We start from the raw sequence: 17163 nt of genomic DNA on the forward strand, positions 1-17163 counted from the left end.
ATCTTGGGGGCGTATTGTTTGAGAATAACGACTCCTTAACTCCCAGCTATGTATATCATGGCAATTAAAACCAGCCGAAAACTCCTGAAATGGTTTATCATCAGACCCAAGCCAAAATCCATCCCATACATTATTTCCAGCCCGTTTCCACCGTGATCCCATTCATCAGTTCAAGAAATATTTTTGCCAGAGGCAGCAGCCACCAAAACCTCAGTCCTGGTCAAGGCTTGCAAATCCACGTTGCCAGCCTCGACGCCCTCATCCCCCCCTTTCTGCGGAGGGAGTAACATTGTTGCAGGGTGATCCCAACAATGCTAGAGCAGAGAGAAACTTACAGCCGTGTCAGAATCTTCCCAACCAAGGTTTTGCAGTTTGGCACCAGGCCCTTACGGTTCCATCCTTTTTAGATGGGGATTGCGGCTGACTGATGACGAGTAACACGAAATAACTTAAAGGTCTGCTTGAGTTATTTTGATATATTTGGAGACTCTGCTTTAGTAAAATTAGCAGCTAAAGTGCGACGAGGAGGAAGAATAAGGGGTGATCGGGCGCACTGAAGTGCGATGGCCCCTAGATCGTCTGCGATCAGAACGACGGTCAGAACCTTACAAATAGAAGGCAATAAGCGTTCCAGATCAGAAAGATTTCTGATATATAGAGTCTCAGGCTTACGTGAAGATATCACTCTGGAGACATTGAATCCAATGCGGTACTCAACTAACCGCGACCAACATACGTTTTCATACATTATCGAATTGGAGTGATTTCCTTTTGACTAAATCTATAGTCCACACGCACAAAAAATACAACCGAGAGATATTTAGTGGCGCCTTGCGCCCTCGGTAAAAACAAGTCCACGATCGTACACTATATGCCGTCATCTGTTGCTGTAATATACCATATCGTATAATCAGTTCTGCTGCCAAAAGGAGGCATTCGAGACTCTCGGTGTCCTCCTATCCTCCTCCCTGAATTTCTATTCCACTCCCTCCCTGCAGGCCTCCCGTCTTATATCTTTTCTTACCTCCCCGACCACTAAATGCTGTATCACATGTAGTGGTCGCAATTATATTCCTAATGGGCCTTGGCTGCGCATCGTGCCATCGGTGGCCCAGATATTCCGTCCCGAGACTTGTGGTAAAACGGACGTACAGGGTATCCGTCACCTCCTTCTTCTTAAACGAGGCGCATGGTAGGCGGCCAGACTACCCTCAGGTGCACCGCCTCTCCTGATATTTCCAAGAAGCCAATCCGTCAGCCCAACGACCTTGGCGCCGACTCCCTTCTCCCAGTGGCCCCCTTCTTGAACCGTTTCGATGGTATGGCTCAAGATCCTCCCTTCAATATCAAAATCAAAGATGAACAGGCCGACAAACTCCTTGCTCGTGTCGCCGCCATCGCCGCCGCCGAGCCCGAGGACGTTGCCACCGCCCAGGCTGCGCCAACGCACAACGAGCTGCTCACCCGTGGCGCCGGTCCTTCGAGGGGTCGACTGTATCGGTTGGTCGACCATACGCTCAGACAGTATCTCGAGGCGGTTGTTGCCAATCAGCGGAACGCGGTTCCACGCTATCGGGCTTGTCCATAGCGCGGCGATGTATGCGACGCGGCCTGACACGACGGGCAGGTGCTGATGCGTCGAGGGGAAGAGGTGCAGGGAGATGTTGGGCGCGAGGATCTCCTGCGGGAGAGGCGATTCGAGGAGTGTTGGAAGGCGCTCCTGGAGGATGCGAAGAGCTGGCGGGTGGGTTGACGGCAGTCTTTCGTTAGCCTTTTGACTTGTCTTGGGGGATATATGTCCATAGGCAAGGGAAGCAAATATAGAACCACACTCACTTTTTCCGAGCTTGACCTTGCGAGGATCAGGCGGTGGTGACCCGCCATTGGGCATGACCGGCTGAGGGCCCCCAAAGGGGAACGTAGATCTGAACCATACTTCCGGCAGGTTCCGAGGGTTCGCTTCTTGGAGCGTGGTAAGCTTGGCAGTAGTCGCGGGCCTCGGCGCTTGCGCAGCACGAGCGGCGGCGCTGACGGCGGCTCGCAAGCGTCGGAGGGTTGAGAGGTTTGCAACGCGTGGTCTTGCTGTCGTCGTCGGTACGACCATATTTGCAACTAGCACCATCATGGCCTTTTGTGAGGAGGCGCGACTGCAGCCGACGTGCTCAACATGCGTCAGGTCCCATCACATAGGTACCTAGGTATGCAAGGTATGGTATGGGGGTAGAAAACAGGTTCTTGGGGGTTGGGGCTACAGAAACAAGCAATCCTGAATGTTCCGAGGTGTAGTAGTAATAGTTAGTTAAGGATTGACATTCGAGGGGTGGTGGTACGGTACTTTGATAGTGGCACACTGGGTGGGCTGTGGAGGTGGATGATTTTCATGGAGCTGATATTATTTTATGGGGAGCTCTTTCACTTTCCACAACTTACTGTGAGTAAGGTGAACCAGGCACCGTTAAGTACCGCCACTAGTTACCTAGGTAGGTAAGTACAAAGAAGTACTTTGTTTGAACATGGATCAACCAGTCAAAACTGCAAGCAAAAGAATAAAAATAAATGTATTTAATTTTAGTTTAGTTCCTACAAATCAGAGTCGTATTCTGGATATTAGTTTTATCGACATCAATCCGTAGGATCCAGCATCTGCTTAACGTTTATATCTTTTGCCGAAAACATTCAGTTATCTAGAATTTCTATTGGCAAGTCATGAGCGACTAATGAAAGTTGGGGAATTCCCATGTCAGGGGCACGTACTTAAAAGTACTGTAAGCCATGACGGCTGACCACCTTTGAGACATTGTGACTTGGCATATGATAAAGTACCCAGTGCAATGTACCGGTAATGCTGATGATTTTTTTTTTTTTTTTTTTTTTTTTTTTTTTTTTTTTTTTTCAGGTAGGCACTTAACTTACCTAGGTACACATGCTTGACATGGTCATTTGAACCACGGCCACCTGAACAAGACCGAGGAATCCGTCTGCAACTTTTTTTTGACATGATTTCGTCATAGTCAAAGAATGCTGGTCAATAAGCAAGGCTGATGATTGGGTGTCATCACATGACTGGTCACATGTAAAGGTTCGCCCAAAGTTCTGACGACAGTAACAGTAACAGTGCGAATGCGAACGTGAATCCATGACTGGCTCCACATGGTTGCGGGCACTGCAAGAGCCAGTGCGTTGGGTCTGACTGGTCCAGCGTTTATTCACTGTTGCGCTGTAGCCTGAAAGAGTGCCTGACCCTGTTGATTTGAAGGTCAAGTGTTCGCAGTCAATCAACCACCAGCAATCCTAATCTGCCTTTGATCTGTTCCCCGTCTATCGCCGCCATTGCTCTTAACATCAGCACCTCCACTCACCTCGATCTGACCAAACAAACAGCGAACCGACCTGCGTCTTGCCGGCAACACGTCCTCGCTCTCTCTCTTTTTTTTTTATCGTTGAAACGCCTGCTACTGCCTTGCGATCTTCTGCCTTTATCTTTCTCTTTCTTTCTTCAACCCACCCACTTACGTACTTTAGCTACCTACATAATCTCTCTAGCCAACCATGAATCCCGAGTAGTACGTCTATCCTGCATTCTCGCTGGATCCATCTCCTCTCGAATGTCTTCGGGTTACATCTTTTCCTTTTGCCTTAAATGGACTGTTCAGTCAGTCGTCGTCCTTTTCTTCCTAGTTCGTACTAACCAACGACCATTGATCAGAGTTTCCGATGCGGCCATACCCCCTCTTCGAAGCCACTCAAGATCGGGTCTTCGATGTCCATCATGGACTAGCCGACCGCTTCACCATTTGTTTGCGCGCTTCCGACCGACAACAAGTATCTTTCGTTTACTGACTGACCTCTGCGCGTCAGGTACGACTATCTGTTCAAGCTTCTCCTTATCGGAGATTCTGGTGTCGGAAAGTCTTGTCTGCTGTTGCGGTTCGCCGACGACACCTACACCGAGTCCTACATCTCAACCATCGGTGTCGACTTTGTATGATATCACCATCCGTACCCCTTCTATGGACGGCGACAGTCATCCATCCACCACGCAGTCCACTAATGAGATGCTTTTGAATACAGAAAATCCGGACTATTGAGCTGGATGGAAAGACCGTCAAGCTTCAGATTGTGAGACCGCCGCCTTTGCGCTGACATGATTCATTGAACCAGTACTGACCGATGTGCCCCGTCTTGCCCCCGAACTACAGTGGGACACTGCCGGACAAGAGCGCTTCCGTACCATCACCTCTTCCTACTACCGCGGCGCCCATGGCATTTGCGTTGTCTACGATGTCACTGATATGGACTCGTTCAACAACGTGAAGCAGTGGCTGCAGGAGATTGACAGATATGCCACTGAGGGCGTCAACAAGCTCCTGGTCGGAAACAAGAGCGATATGGCAGACAAGAAGGTTGTCGACTACACGGTCGCCAAGGTATGTAGTCGTAAATTCAGACAATCCTTGCAGTTCTCTGCGCGACGGGAAACTTTGGCTGGCTTCATGGAAGGTCTATCAGCTTGGGGGAAAGAGGATGCTAATACAAACAACTCACATGTAGGAGTTCGCCGACAGCCTCGGTATCCCGTTCCTTGAGACATCAGCGAAGAACGCAAACAACGTTGAGCAGGCTTTCCTGACCATGGCCAGGCAGATTAAGGAGAGGATGGGCACCACAACAACAAACAACTCGAAGCCATCGGTTCAGGTCGGCCCAGGCCAGGGTGTGGGGTCGAACCAGAGCAACAGCTGCTGTTAAACGGCCGTTTGTAATAGGCCGGTATTGACTGAGAGTCCCTCGCATACCTTCCGGTGCCCTGATGACAAGAGAAGTCCTATCAAGATGCCTTGTCATGAATGTTTACATTTTTCTTCTCTGATTGGTCTCTCGGGCTGTTTCAGGTGGACTGTGGATTCGAATGGCGGTTGTCACCTGATTTCGCCCTCTGGTGAGGACTCGGTCAAGGCGCTTAGGCTGCGGAGATACCGAGTGGGACGACAGTTGGAGACGGGCCGAGAGAATATGATGACGACTGGAATTGGGATTGGGGACTGCATATCGAGTTTCTCTGTCTTGTTATTTTGACCCGTTTCTTCTTGTTCTACTTTTTTTTAGCTTTTTTTTTCTTTTTCATGCCACGCATAGATGAATCGTTGCCTGTTCTTGGATTCGCGTCCGCAATCCCACCACTGACTAACCCGCCTTGTTCCTTAGTGCTCTGTAGTATTGCATCCGAAGCGACCGGCTCGCGATGTAATGCAACCTGAATCTGAGATTATGTGAACGTTGGCTTACACGGATGAACACCGGTTCGGAGTGGGATATAATCGATGAATGGACCAGACCAGCTCCCTTGGTTTCCAGTTGGGTTTTATTTTTTTTTTATTTTTTTTTTTTGTCAACCTTCGGGGACCTAAATTCGGCTATATTTAGCACTTACGATCGTCGGGTAAATAAATATAAGTATCTAGCTCTCTCGGATCCTCTACAAAACAATGTCACAACTGACCGTTCTCATGAAAAATAAATCTTTTAACCAAATGAAATCGAGCACATGTGAGTAACTTAAAGTTAGGTAGGTACTGGGACTGACTAAATAAACTTTCCGAGACATAGCGGGCCCTCAAAATGAACATACACCCCCTTTACTGAGAGAATCTTGCTACTTTTTAAAAACATATCCTATGGGTTACGTTTCCCCTAGTCTATACAATGTATCAAATCCAGGGTGATGTCGTAAGAGACCAAACAAAGCCACGTTACCTGTACGCGTAGGAACATCTGCCAAGTATTGCCATTTTGAGAAACAAACAACCAAGTCTCGGACCGTCACCTACTTTCGCATCTATCCCATCTACCTCCTGTATCTTCTGGGACAATAACGTGGGTTAGGGTGATAGTTTGCATCCCCTACAAAAACACCAACAGAAGAGATAATGTACCTAGCAGCGGGCCTATCGGTAATTTCATGATCTTGATGTTGCTGCCCGTCGAGATCCGTCTGCTCATCTGAAAGGAATTTATCCAAAGCCGCATCATCACCTGCACAGCTAACTGATCAACAGTTGGGTTATCATGATGGAACGCTGTCCCATAATCAGGCAGCTCTGGGACTTCAACGCCAATAAAGAATGAGTTTAGAAAATTTTGAAATCCAGAATAAGCTAAGGCTCAGGAGCGATCGAAGCGAGCAAAAAGGCCCCCCAAAGAGCCGGTGCTTTTCCCGCGGCTGACTCGAACTTTGAGCAGGACGTGCCGTAGGCCATAGGCTGGGGTTCGGGGAGCATAAACCACCACCGCAACCTCGACCGCGGCGTCCCGCAACGTGGCCGTGCAGTTGTGTTTTCTTCACGTCCCCGTGTGGAAATGGCGACTTTGCATCCAAGTTCGACCGGGCCCTCGAGGGGCCTGGAAGACCACGACTTTCCGCTCAAGGGGCCTGGCGGATCGTCATCGTGTATACTCAGGACTATTACGCCCGCCTCAACCGGTTCACTAAGCCCAGGCGCAAGGTGTGGCATGCCTGAGGCCAGTCGTGAACGCCTTTTGTTGTGACAGTTGGTCATCGGACTGTACTTTTTCGTTGACACCCGGGACTTTTTGGGAATTTGGGAATGAACTTGGCGCGGGCAAAGGTGGTTGTGTGAACTTATCATGGCTTTCTACGGCTTTGGTGGTGGGAGTTATCTTTTTGTCTACCCACCTTCAAAGTGTGTCCCCCAGGCCTACCCTGGGTAGACAACGCCTTGAGTCTCGACCGGAACACGGGGGACATGAAGTTACTCGGAAATAGCGAGTCTTGCACTGCAAGTTTTGCCCAGTATGCCGCTGCGACTTCTCTGGCGTCTTCCGGAACTACCCTTGCGGTTGTCAATTTATCTTGACAAAAAAGAGATTTTTTTCTTAAATCTTTCTATTACCACTCTAGATCCAACCGAAATCGCGGACATCTTAAAAGATAATCGAGTTCCAACCTCATACTATCAGCTGGTGTTGGAATCATTTTGAAACAGCAAATAATACATACACTATAGCCGAGTTAAAGTATCTTGACCAGACCATTCTATGAAGCTGTTGGATGATCTTTTGACCGAGAACCTCACACATGCCCGCGGTTTAAGTTGGAATTCCCTTGTCATGTTCCTTCAACCATGTTCACCGAGGCCAACTATACGTTCTACTCCGCTCTACTCAGCGGTCTAGCAAGCGCCGAATTCCCTAACATGAACTGGTTTTTCAATGTTGCAATAAGATTCGAGGCAATCCTGTGTATAGAGAAGAGGGAGAATATTGTTTTCGTTTTTTTCTTTCTCCTTCTCTTTTATCGAGATTAGGGATGGAGTCAAACAGGAGACGGCATAGCAACTAAAGCAGATTCAGAATAAGGGTACGAATGGAAAATAATCGACGTTTCGGGAACTAAGTTCCGGGGGTTATGTGCAGAGCTAATATGGCCCAAAAGATGAAATAATAGAAGTTCTTGGGGGTTAGGGGGGGTGTAGAACAGGTGTATGAACCCACAAAGAACGTGCAAACGTACGCGCGGATATACTCGCTCCTTGTACCTCATGAGGTACTTACGGGCTGGGATAAGATCAAGAAGGCAAAAACATACAACACCGAGGATTCCCCAGTGGTCACCCACCTGAGTACTAGTTCGGCCCTCACTGGTTTGACTAGGGGAGAGCGGACGGGATCCCGTATATTCCAGTGGGTATGGTCGTATGTGTCAGTCGTTGCTGGTGGTATTGATGATATTCGGTAGAAAATATGAAAAAGGACATTTTTAGGTGTCCAGCCACCTCGTAATTAGATACAAAGATCACTGTAATTGCATCCATTATCTTTATCTAACCCAAGAGTTACTCTTCTCATACTTGCGATTGTATGACTTTTTCGACGTTTCGGAAGCCCATGTGTATTTGCGTAGATTTCTGTCTGAAGCTTTGCATAAGTTCGTGGCTGGATGTTTTATAGATAGGTATATGAACGGATGCGTAAATACATTAAGTGCCTGTCTACCCACACACTATATCCACCTGTCCCAACTTGTTCTCAGGTTAGGTTGAACAGCGATAGTTGTACGACTAACATATCAGTTATAGGTTATAGAGACTAGAGCTAGGTAGTCTTTAAGTTTTCAATTGGACCACTTCAAGTAAATGGTATACCAAAAAAAAAAAAAAAAAAAAAAAAAAAAAAAAAAAAAAAAAAAAAACCCCATGTAACTACCATGTTATTAGGTAGGGCCAAAAACTACATAACATAAAGAGATCACATCTGGTGAATCCCGTAGCAGTACATTAATAAACACATGCGTTTGCTACGCTTGATGAACCCTACAAAAAGGCCAATGGACACCCTACTGATCATCAATACCCATCCCCCTTGAAGCCCAACTTCTCTCTCACAACCCTCCTCCTCTCCGTCTCCTGCCTGTTCCATTCCAAATCATCTTCGTTCTGCGTCAACTCGGCATCCACCTCTGGTATCTTGTCGCGGAAGGCCTCGTCGGGACCCAGCAGCTTCAGCCTGGGCCGCCACACGTCCTCGCTGCTGGGCATGCCGGGCCCATACTTGCGCTCCTCCTTCTCTCGCCACCTGTCGCGGATGGCGTTGGCACGCATGTCACCTTGCCAGTTCTTGACTCGCATGCAGAACCAAAAGTTGTCCCACAGCTCCGAGCACGACCGGACCTCACCGTAGCGGTACACGGCGTTGAACTGGCCCCGGATGCTGTTGCAGCCGTAGGCATAGTCGAAGGCGTCGCGGCACGACATGTCGGTCGGCATCAGCGACTGCACAATCTCCTCCTTGGCCCGCTCCGAAGGTGAGAGAGAATCCAGGTCCTTGCGGGTCGGGGAGGCGCCTGAAGGGTCCTCGCGGAAGGGGCGGGAGAACTTGGAGAGGAAGGATGATGGTGCTGCTTGCCGTTGGTGGTGTTGTGAGGATGATGATGGTGGAGATGACTGCTGGGGTTGTTGGCCTGTTGATGATGGTTGGGAGGTAGAGCTCGAGGGTTTTGTGTCCTCTTGGAAAAGCTGCAGGAACTTGGCGATTTCGGCGTCATCGTTGGATTTCGGCTGCTGCTGGGTGGGCTTGGTCGAGGACTGGGCGTCTTTTTGCTGTGATGAAGAGTCGTTGGGTGCCACCTTGGGCGAGTGAGGGGGAGTCTGCCAGAACCAGCCCATTGTGACAGATGAGCTTGGATAGATATATCAGAAGTCTTGGTGGATGATCAGTTGTGAAAAGCGTTTCAGTTGCAGTTTCCGGGACCTCGATGGTTACGACCTGGGTATGAAGGAGAAAGGTTCCAGGGTCCCAGAGACAGTCAAATAAATAGACCGAAGGGGGGGTTGCTAGATCCCTAGGTAGTCTATAGGTTCTCGGCGGTAGTGAGGGGTAGTCGGGTTGTCTCGTGACTGTGAGACGTATGGCGCAGGATGAGGAGTAGGTAGGCAAATATGTCGATTGAGCGAAAGCAGTTTGATTGTCGCGTCTCAATGGCTACTTTTTTGAAGACTAGAATTGCTTCTATGCCTGCCGCGAAAGACGGCTCCACTTGGCGTAAAAAGTACGGAGTAGCAGGTGAACTAAACAATTCGGTCAATCAAGACGCTAGAATCAAGCTGGAAAGGATGTACTGTATTCAAATTGGGTTCGAGTTCGCGAACGGAAGATTGACAGTCCAGCTAAATAGGTACCTAGGTATTGTAATATAAGAAGTCGTTTAGAGTAGATACAGGGTCAAAAAGATGAGCAAAAAACCTTGTGCCTCTTTCATTTTGTCACTTAGTGGTGTGGTCAGTTGTGTTTATCGATAGGTACCAACTCAACTGACAGGCACCAGTTCCCCAGCTAAGGTTAAACCGTTAACAGGGATTAGGTCGCCCTACAGCAGTAGAGCTGACTCGATGACCTCACCTCGCAATGGTCCGTTCACCATCCATACCTACCTTGCCTATCCAGCCTTTCCGGAATTTATCCATCAGCTGAACCAAGAACAAAAACACTCCTATCATACCTGAGACTTTAATGTTACAAGGCGGAGCAAAATGAAGAAGAGATGACGAGAGGGACGCGACTTTTGCCTTTTAGGTTGCTGGCCTTTGGGCCTGCAGCAACACGGCAACCAACGACTGCACTCTGGAGGTCCAGGGTAACGTTGACTCCAGCTACCAGGGTAAGCTTTCCGGGTTCGGGTTTGGGTTCGGGCTTGAATATATACAACCGTCGGTTGGAAAGCACGACAGCTACAACATCTGCATTATCATCGTCAACACCAAAATCCGATGATGCCGCTGGTGAAGTTGACTATGGCCACATTGTGCCCGGCCCCAATGAGGCTATCCTATATCTTGACAGTAATACAAAATTTCCATTACCAACTACTTACCCTTTACCTATACATAAGGTAACCTAGGTACCTCCTTAGTCCCTGACCCATTCGCTAACCTCGACTCGACCTACTTAGACATCTTCCCCTTGGGCCTGAGCGCAATTCTCTGGCGCCGATGGGGTACCGACAAAGACTTTTCAGAGCAGCTCCTCAAGCGCTTTGAAAAGTCATCCTTCGGCATCACGGACCCCATTTCCATGGTGAAGCGTTCCATCCCGAAAAGTCTACCCATCAAAGTGACAGAGATCATTCCACGCCTTAAAGATGGCGGCGCTTTCGTCAAATTCAGCCATGGGCCAGAGACTACGCCGGCTGAAATCGAAGAATCGCTAGCGAAGAGCCTACAGGATCGCCCCGTCAAGCCGTGGTTCAACCCGTTCACGTCTGTACGGGTCAACGCGGTCAAGGGTGTGCCTTGGCTCGAGGATCTGTACCGCCTCCCTAGGGCTCGGCTCAAGGTAGAGTTCTGTCCGCCCAGGGAGCTTTCAAAAGACGCCACCAGCACGGAGCTTTCACAAGAGGCTCTGTACGGCCTCTTCCGCCGCTATGGCAAGCTCTCCGAGATCACGCCTCAGCCTTCCGACAGCAAAGTGACACCACGATTTGCACATGTTGACTTTGTCAGGGTCCGCGATGCTGTAGTGGCACGGAACTGCCTGCACGGCTTAACGATCAGCAAGGACAACAGCGCCACCCGCCTCAGACTATCCTACGAACAAAGGGTCAAGCCGCACAAGATCTGGGAGTGGACTACGAGCCACCCTCGTATCGTCATTCCTATACTGGCTGCCCTGCTAGCCGCCTTTACCGTCGTTGTGTTTGACCCGATCCGCGAATTCTTCGTACGGGCCCATGTCCAAGGGTCATTCCGCGTCAGCAACAGTCGGCTGTACAGATGGTTCAAGCGGCGAACCGCAGACGTTACCAACAGCGTCTTCCAGCGACGCCACGACAAGGGCGAGCAGGCCGGTTTGCAGGCCCTATGGTCGCAGCGCAAGGATATCATTGACTCGGTGCAGAAGTGGCTGCTTGAAACCGCCGATACTTTCATTGTCGTACAAGGGCCACGGGGTTCAGGCACTAAAGAGCTTATTATCGACCAGGCGCTCAAGGGGAGGCCCAATGTGCTGGTGATCGACTGCAAACCTATCGTCGAGGCGAGAGGGGAAAGCGGGACAATCAGGAAGCTAGCCGTTGCAGTTGGCTACCGACCTGTCTTTTCCTGGGCCAACTCGCTCAGCAGCATGATCGATCTTGCGGTACAGGGCACGACCGGTGTCAAGTCAGGCTTTTCCGAGACCCTCGAGTCCCAGATAGTAAAGATCTTGCACACAACCGCGTCCGCTCTGAAGAAGGTTTCTCTGGAGCAATACAAAAAAGACGGATCCGGTGCCGAAATGTCTGAGGACGCTTACCTCGAGGCGCATCCCGAGAAGCGTGCTGTCATTGTCATCGACAACTTCTTGCACAAACACGATGACGGTGGACTAGTCTATGACAAGATTGCTGAGTGGGCAGCCGCCATGGTTCAAAGCAACATTGCCCACGTTGTTTTCTTGACAAACGACTCGTCCTATTCAAAATCCCTGTCAAAGTCCCTGCCTGACCGTATCTTCAGACAAGTATCCCTCGGTGATTTGTCACCTTCAGTGGCCAAAAAGTATGTCCTCGGTCATCTTGAGGGCCTAGACCGTGATGAAAGTCTCAAGGATGACAACAGCGAGAATTCCGAAGATGATAAAGGGGCCGAAAAGCCGAGTGAACATGATATTGAGGTTGAATCCAAGCGGCGCCGAGACTTGGCAGAGCTGGACGGCTGCATCGATACCCTAGGTGGCCGCCTTACCGACCTCGAATTCTTGGCCCGACGACTAAAGAGTGGCCAGAGTCCCCGGAACGCCATCTCGGAAATTGTGGATCAGTCGTCCTCGGAGATCATCAAGATGTTCCTGCTTGCCAAGAAAAGCCTTGAAGGCACTCAGACGCAGTGGTCCCCCGAGCAGGCCTGGTTCCTGATCAAGGAGATTGCGTCAAAGACCAGCCTGCGGTACAACGAGGTACTCTTATCGCCCACCTTTGCGTCCTCCACCACTCCGTCGGCGGCGGACGGTGAGGCTGCCATCGAGGCCCTAGCAGCCGCGGAGCTGGTGACTGTCACGTCGCACCGCGGCAGGCCACAGACCATTCGTGCCGGCAGACCCGTATACCAAGCAGCATTCACCCAGCTCACTCAGGATGCAGTCCTCAAGGCAAGGATGAACCTGCTCCTTTTGACGGAGCTGTCCAAGGTAGAGGCCAAGAATATCGACAAGGTTGAAACTGAGCTGGCATTGCTTGGTGCGCTCCCTAAGCAGCCACGGGAGATAACGGACAGGGTGACATACCTGCTGGGCAAGCTACACAGTTCTCAAGTCAAGGTTGCTGAGCTGGACCGGGAAATGGCTGCATTGAAAGGTGTGCTTGTACGCGAGGTTTGAGGGGCGAGGCCACTTACTTTCCTATTTACCTTGACTTTTACCTTCCTCTCTACTCTCCTCTTTAATCTCCTCTTTACTCTGCTTTTCTATCTGTACCCATGATATAAGGAGGCTAAAAGATAATAAAATTGTATTAACATATTAAGCCCTCTACGCTCGAGAGCTTGATCCAAAATGACAAGTAATCTAGTGCATTGCTATGCAAAGGTATCTAAATAGGTTCATTGAGGAAGATGGCCCGAATAGACTCGGGAAAGAAGCGAAATCAGAACAAGATAACAAAAGAAAGAGTGAAGCAGCGGAAAAGAACCCATAGGCAACGATAACAAGGCCCGGGAAAATGCCAACATAAAGACCGACCAGGCAGGCATTGTTCTACGCCAACCCTAGCCACTTCAAAGCCTTTCGCGTGTTGGCCTTCCTGGGAACCTGACCGCGCGTCATATAAAGGGGCATCAGACGTCTCTCTTCCAGGTCGTAGTCGCTCTCCTCGGCCGGGTCGTAAAAGTCCAGGATGCTCTCGGCACCGCCACCCGTTGTGGCCATGGTGCCCATCGTTATCCTGCGCGTGGCCTTGCTCTTGCCCGTTTTGGTGGTGCGGAAAGAGGCAATGGAAAAGGCCCTCGACTTTGTCGAGGGCGTGGGAGATGGCGAGCGGTGCCGGCTGCGGTTACGACGACGTGTCGACGTCGAGGGCATGGCGGACTCGCGCGGGCTCTGGGGCGCTGGAATCGTTTGCGTGCCCGTGGAGCTGGTGGGGAGTCGAGGCAGAGCCCCTGAAGGCGGTTCTGAGCGGTTAAAACTGACGGGCTGGGCTTCCTTCTTGCTGGTTTTGCCGGGCATATGGTCAATTGTGTAAAAATCACTAACTTCGATCAGAGTGCTCCAGATGTCCGAGACGAAGGCGGCAATCTCGTCTTCTTTGGCGGTTGCCGCAAGAGTGATATCTGAGTGACCTGACAACGTGATGGTCTGGTTGGCAGTGGTAAACGATTGTAGGGTCGGAGCTGCTGCCCGAATGCTTCTAGTCGAACCACGGCGCCTCGGTGACTTTTGCTCCGGCACGATCCCGGCAACCTGCACAATGTGGTCGCCCATGAGCTTTTGCAAGGCTAGGACGGTTGGAAAATGGCTTGTCGGGTATTCTAGTATCATGAAACGGACGTCTGGATGCGCGGCAAGGTACATGTCCAGGTGTGGGATGATCAAAGCCGCCAGTACCATCGGACTACCAAGAGGATCGTCCTGGGTGTGATCTAGGCGCTGCCGCAGGGCATTGGCGATCAGATACCTGGAGTGAAAAATGATACCCGCAGGTTAATAAAATGCTCTGTAGCCAACGATCGATGATGAAAGGAGAGAGAGAAAGAATCTTTAGCGGTTGTTGCTCACTCACCTAAGATTCAAATGGCCGCTCTTTGCAACGTTACCCTTCATTGAAACATTTCCTATTCTGCCCAGCTGCTCTAATACCGATGCAGAAAAGGCTTCCTCAACGGCTTCATCTGCGCCAATGGCGAGGACAAGATCCACATGCTTTTTATGGCTCCTTGTAGGGCCGTTCTTGCTGTCCCCTTTTGGTCGACTGGGTTCAGTGACGCCCTCGAAAAGCAGTCGCCAGAGGTTGTCCATCTCGGGGAGAGTAGACAAGAACTGTTGACTAAATCCTTGCTTGCCCGAGGAGTAGTGTGTAGAAAGTTCACTCCGCAATACATTCTGTATGCTAATGGATGACTTCCTGCCAATGGAGAGTACTCGAAACTTGTCGCTGAGATTCCTGGCATGGGGAGGTGGTGTGTGAGCTGGGGTGGGCGGGTTGATAGCAGGCATGCTCATCTCGTCCAATTTCGAAGGTGGGATAACCCGTCCTGGTGCGTACTCGCTCTGTGGTCTATATGGATCGTATTCATCGGACGCACTAGCCACAGAGGCAGGTGTACTCTTTTTCCACACCAATGGTGCGGGCCATTCAGTGGTACTTGGAGTTGCAGGTAAGTCTGGAATATCGTAGCCGTCATCGCTAGAGATGGGAACCACGGGGTAGACGCCGGTCCTGAAGCCCTGCATAATTGACTCGAAAAGGAGATGGTGCGCATCACCCGTAAAGTGTATCACGAGGTCTTCTGTGAAAGGTAGAGCAGGTCCTGAGACCGACTGCTCGCTCGTGCGTATTGAACCCGGTTCTACATCGATTTCGAATGCATCTGTTCCCTTGTCGACATACCGCAAGCTTGTTTCTGGTTTCCTGCGCGACGCCGATCGGGAGATTGTGGTCTGGTTGGCCTTGCATACAACAGCCCGGCGGAGATCAAGATTTGCGGGACGGGGCCGTGATGATACGTCGGGGCCCGGTACTCCGACCCAAGAGAAGCAGCGCGTGTCCTCCCCATCGCCTCTCTTCCGATTTGGAGCATCTCGTGTTGCACCTTCAGTCGGGACAGTGATCCTCAGACTGAGGCCACGAGTCGGAAACATGCGGTCAAGTGAGCGCACTCGCCTGAGTGAGCCAGTCTTGGTCAACGGGGCCATGTCCAGGATTTCGGCTTGTTCAATGACAGTATTACCTGGACTTGTCGGGGATGCAATAGGCAGTTCTGGGAGGGGGGACAAGCATGCCAGCTCGTTGACTGGACGCGGCAAGTTGTAGGTGGGTGCGTAAGCGTACGTCGCAACTATACTGCTACATGTTGACATCCGCAGCGTGTTCGAACATGCTGGATCCCAGACGGTGGCCTGGAACTTCGGGGCCTCCTCCAAGAGCCGCGTACGACCCGCGACCGACGTCGCGGGGGACGAAGCACCGCCTTCCACGGGGGTATCAGCCACCATCAGGTTAAGATCCTCAGATGCGGCCCGTTTTAGCACATTGACGCTCGGGAGACTGAAGCTTCGTGGCCTGGTCTTGTCCAGGTCCAGCAGCTCATTGGGCTGTAGGGACTGGGTCTCCTGATCCAGGACCTCTGCCGCCCTCATAGCCAGAGTTGAAGCGTCTTCTATTTCCACCTCTTCATATCCATAAGCGTTATACGAGCCCTTGCCCGATGCAGCTTGCTTGGGGTTTGGCGCAGAACCCGCCAGTCCTGCCAGTCCGTCCTTTACAAGCTCCGTAAAGCTTGCTTCCGCCTTGGAGTAGCCTTCGATGCCTTCCTGTTGTCGAATAGCTGTGATGCAGAGGGTGTGCGCGCTCACAGTCCCACCGTTGAGGAATACCAGTCTCTTGCGCGAAGGCGTTGCCTTTTTAAGAAACTCTAGGGCTTTCTGTCGTCTGATATTAGAGGCCTCGTGAACTTCTCGAATAAAAGAGCGAGCATCGAAGGGCGTATCGTTGGCTTTGGCCTTGATGAAGTTTTGAATACTTGGCAAAACCAGAATCTGTGGTGAGGTTGGGAGAAGGCGAAGTTGGGTGGAAACGACTTCGGGCGAACCTTCCAACGCCACGAGGTTTCCGTGATAATCTGGAGGTGAGCCCATCCTTCTTCCACGACCGTGGGAACTCCCAGATAGGCGTAGATTATTGATGGCTAAGTAGAGCGAACGGATTCAAGACCAGGTGCAGAAAAGTCTCGAAATTCCAAGGCAACAAGCTAAACGCTGCAGCGCAGTATAAGGGTATGATGTACAAAACCTAGGGATGCGGACAGCTAAGATGCATACCGGAGAGGCTGACATAAAAGTGTTGCACAAAAGAAAATAAAACAGAATAGAATGAGTAATCAGGATGAGCCAGCCACCACCTGGGAAGCCGTAGAGGAAATTTGTTCCAAAAACACGACTGAGTCTAGTTTGGGAGCCAACATGAGGAGGTAAACGGTTATAACAGTCCGCTACAGGCAGTAAAATTGACTGATTAGCTTATACCGCACGCAAGTACACCAGAACTAGAGGTGTTGGGGCATAGACAAGAAAGAAGGGCTCTGACCGGGTAACAGGCCGGGGAGATAGTCGAATGTAACGGCGTGACTTCCCATGCAGCAGAAATAGTCAGGGTATTCTCTAGCGTGTGTCCTGACGCCATTCACCCAGCGTTTGGGTCTTGAGGAGAAACGAGGCATTGGAAGACTAAATTGGGCAAAGAGGCTAAGACCTTGACCAGGGGGTAGGGGGCTTACCCTAGACAAGCCTACTCGTGGTAGTACAGGATCTAGGGGAGGGGAGGCACAAAATGTGTTTGTGCGCATGAGAATAAACACAACCAAATCGATATATCTGTGCCTCCCTGGCTGTTTTCCCCCTGTCGTTGGCTAACTGGGTGCAATCGTGTCTCATGGTGCTGGACAAGCCGGGTAGCAACAGGGA

At 50.7% G+C, this 17163-nt stretch overlaps 5 protein-coding genes across 5 annotated transcripts; 2 read left to right on the plus strand and 3 right to left on the minus strand.

Moving 5' to 3' along the window:
- Positions 1 to 736: 736 nt before the first annotated feature.
- Positions 737 to 2351, minus strand: PgNI_06047 (uncharacterized protein). The gene is made up of 2 exons (XM_031126076.1): positions 1837 to 2351; positions 737 to 1737 (listed from the first exon to the last, which is right to left on the minus strand). Exons 1-2 carry the CDS (start codon positions 2123 to 2125, stop codon positions 1163 to 1165), a joined length of 864 nt encoding a protein of 287 aa, XP_030982167.1. The 5' UTR covers positions 2126 to 2351; the 3' UTR covers positions 737 to 1162.
- Positions 2352 to 3165: 814 nt separating this feature from the next.
- Positions 3166 to 5441, plus strand: PgNI_06048 (uncharacterized protein). The gene is made up of 6 exons (XM_031126077.1): positions 3166 to 3563; positions 3709 to 3762; positions 3859 to 3982; positions 4072 to 4119; positions 4200 to 4427; positions 4552 to 5441. Exons 1-6 carry the CDS (start codon positions 3550 to 3552, stop codon positions 4747 to 4749), a joined length of 666 nt encoding a protein of 221 aa, XP_030982175.1. The 5' UTR covers positions 3166 to 3549; the 3' UTR covers positions 4750 to 5441.
- Positions 5442 to 8363: 2922 nt separating this feature from the next.
- Positions 8364 to 9182, minus strand: PgNI_06049 (uncharacterized protein; the record flags this gene model as incomplete). Its single annotated transcript, XM_031126078.1, has 1 exon — positions 8364 to 9182. One exon carries the CDS (start codon positions 9180 to 9182, stop codon positions 8364 to 8366), a length of 819 nt encoding a protein of 272 aa, XP_030982174.1.
- A 767-nt stretch (positions 9183 to 9949) lies between these two features.
- PgNI_06050 (uncharacterized protein) lies at positions 9950 to 12983 on the plus strand. Its single transcript, XM_031126079.1, has 2 exons — positions 9950 to 10355; positions 10466 to 12983. Exons 1-2 carry the CDS (start codon positions 10058 to 10060, stop codon positions 12865 to 12867), a joined length of 2700 nt encoding a protein of 899 aa, XP_030982974.1. The 5' UTR covers positions 9950 to 10057; the 3' UTR covers positions 12868 to 12983.
- A 63-nt stretch (positions 12984 to 13046) lies between these two features.
- PgNI_06051 (uncharacterized protein) lies at positions 13047 to 16338 on the minus strand (the record flags this gene model as incomplete). The annotated part of the gene is made up of 2 exons (XM_031126080.1): positions 13047 to 14158; positions 14264 to 16338. 2 exons carry the CDS (start codon positions 16336 to 16338, stop codon positions 13243 to 13245), a joined length of 2991 nt encoding a protein of 996 aa, XP_030982975.1. The 3' UTR covers positions 13047 to 13242.
- Positions 16339 to 17163: the final 825 nt, after the last annotated feature.

Source organism: Pyricularia grisea, chromosome I, assembly GCF_004355905.1.
Source record: "Pyricularia grisea strain NI907 chromosome I, whole genome shotgun sequence".
In the NCBI taxonomy this organism is placed as follows: Eukaryota; Fungi; Ascomycota; class Sordariomycetes; order Magnaporthales; family Pyriculariaceae; genus Pyricularia; species Pyricularia grisea.

Bases quoted from the DNA above. Each gene is read 5' to 3' on its own strand.
- PgNI_06048 (XM_031126077.1), top strand. The intron at 3,763-3,858 runs GTCCATCATGGA...TCTGCGCGTCAG, and splicing joins CTCAAGATCGGGTCTTCGAT to GTACGACTATCTGTTCAAGC. The intron at 4,120-4,199 runs GTGAGACCGCCG...CCCGAACTACAG, and splicing joins AGACCGTCAAGCTTCAGATT to TGGGACACTGCCGGACAAGA.
- PgNI_06050 (XM_031126079.1), top strand. From the start codon at position 10,058: ATGACGAGAGGGACGCGACTTTTGCCTTTTAGGTTGCTGGCCTTTGGG. The intron at 10,356-10,465 runs GTAATACAAAAT...CGACCTACTTAG, and splicing joins GGCTATCCTATATCTTGACA to ACATCTTCCCCTTGGGCCTG.
- PgNI_06047 (XM_031126076.1), bottom strand. From the start codon at position 2,125: ATGATGGTGCTAGTTGCAAATATGGTCGTACCGACGACGACAGCAAGA. The intron at 1,738-1,836 runs GTGAGTGTGGTT...CCCACCCGCCAG, and splicing joins CAAGGTCAAGCTCGGAAAAA to CTCTTCGCATCCTCCAGGAG.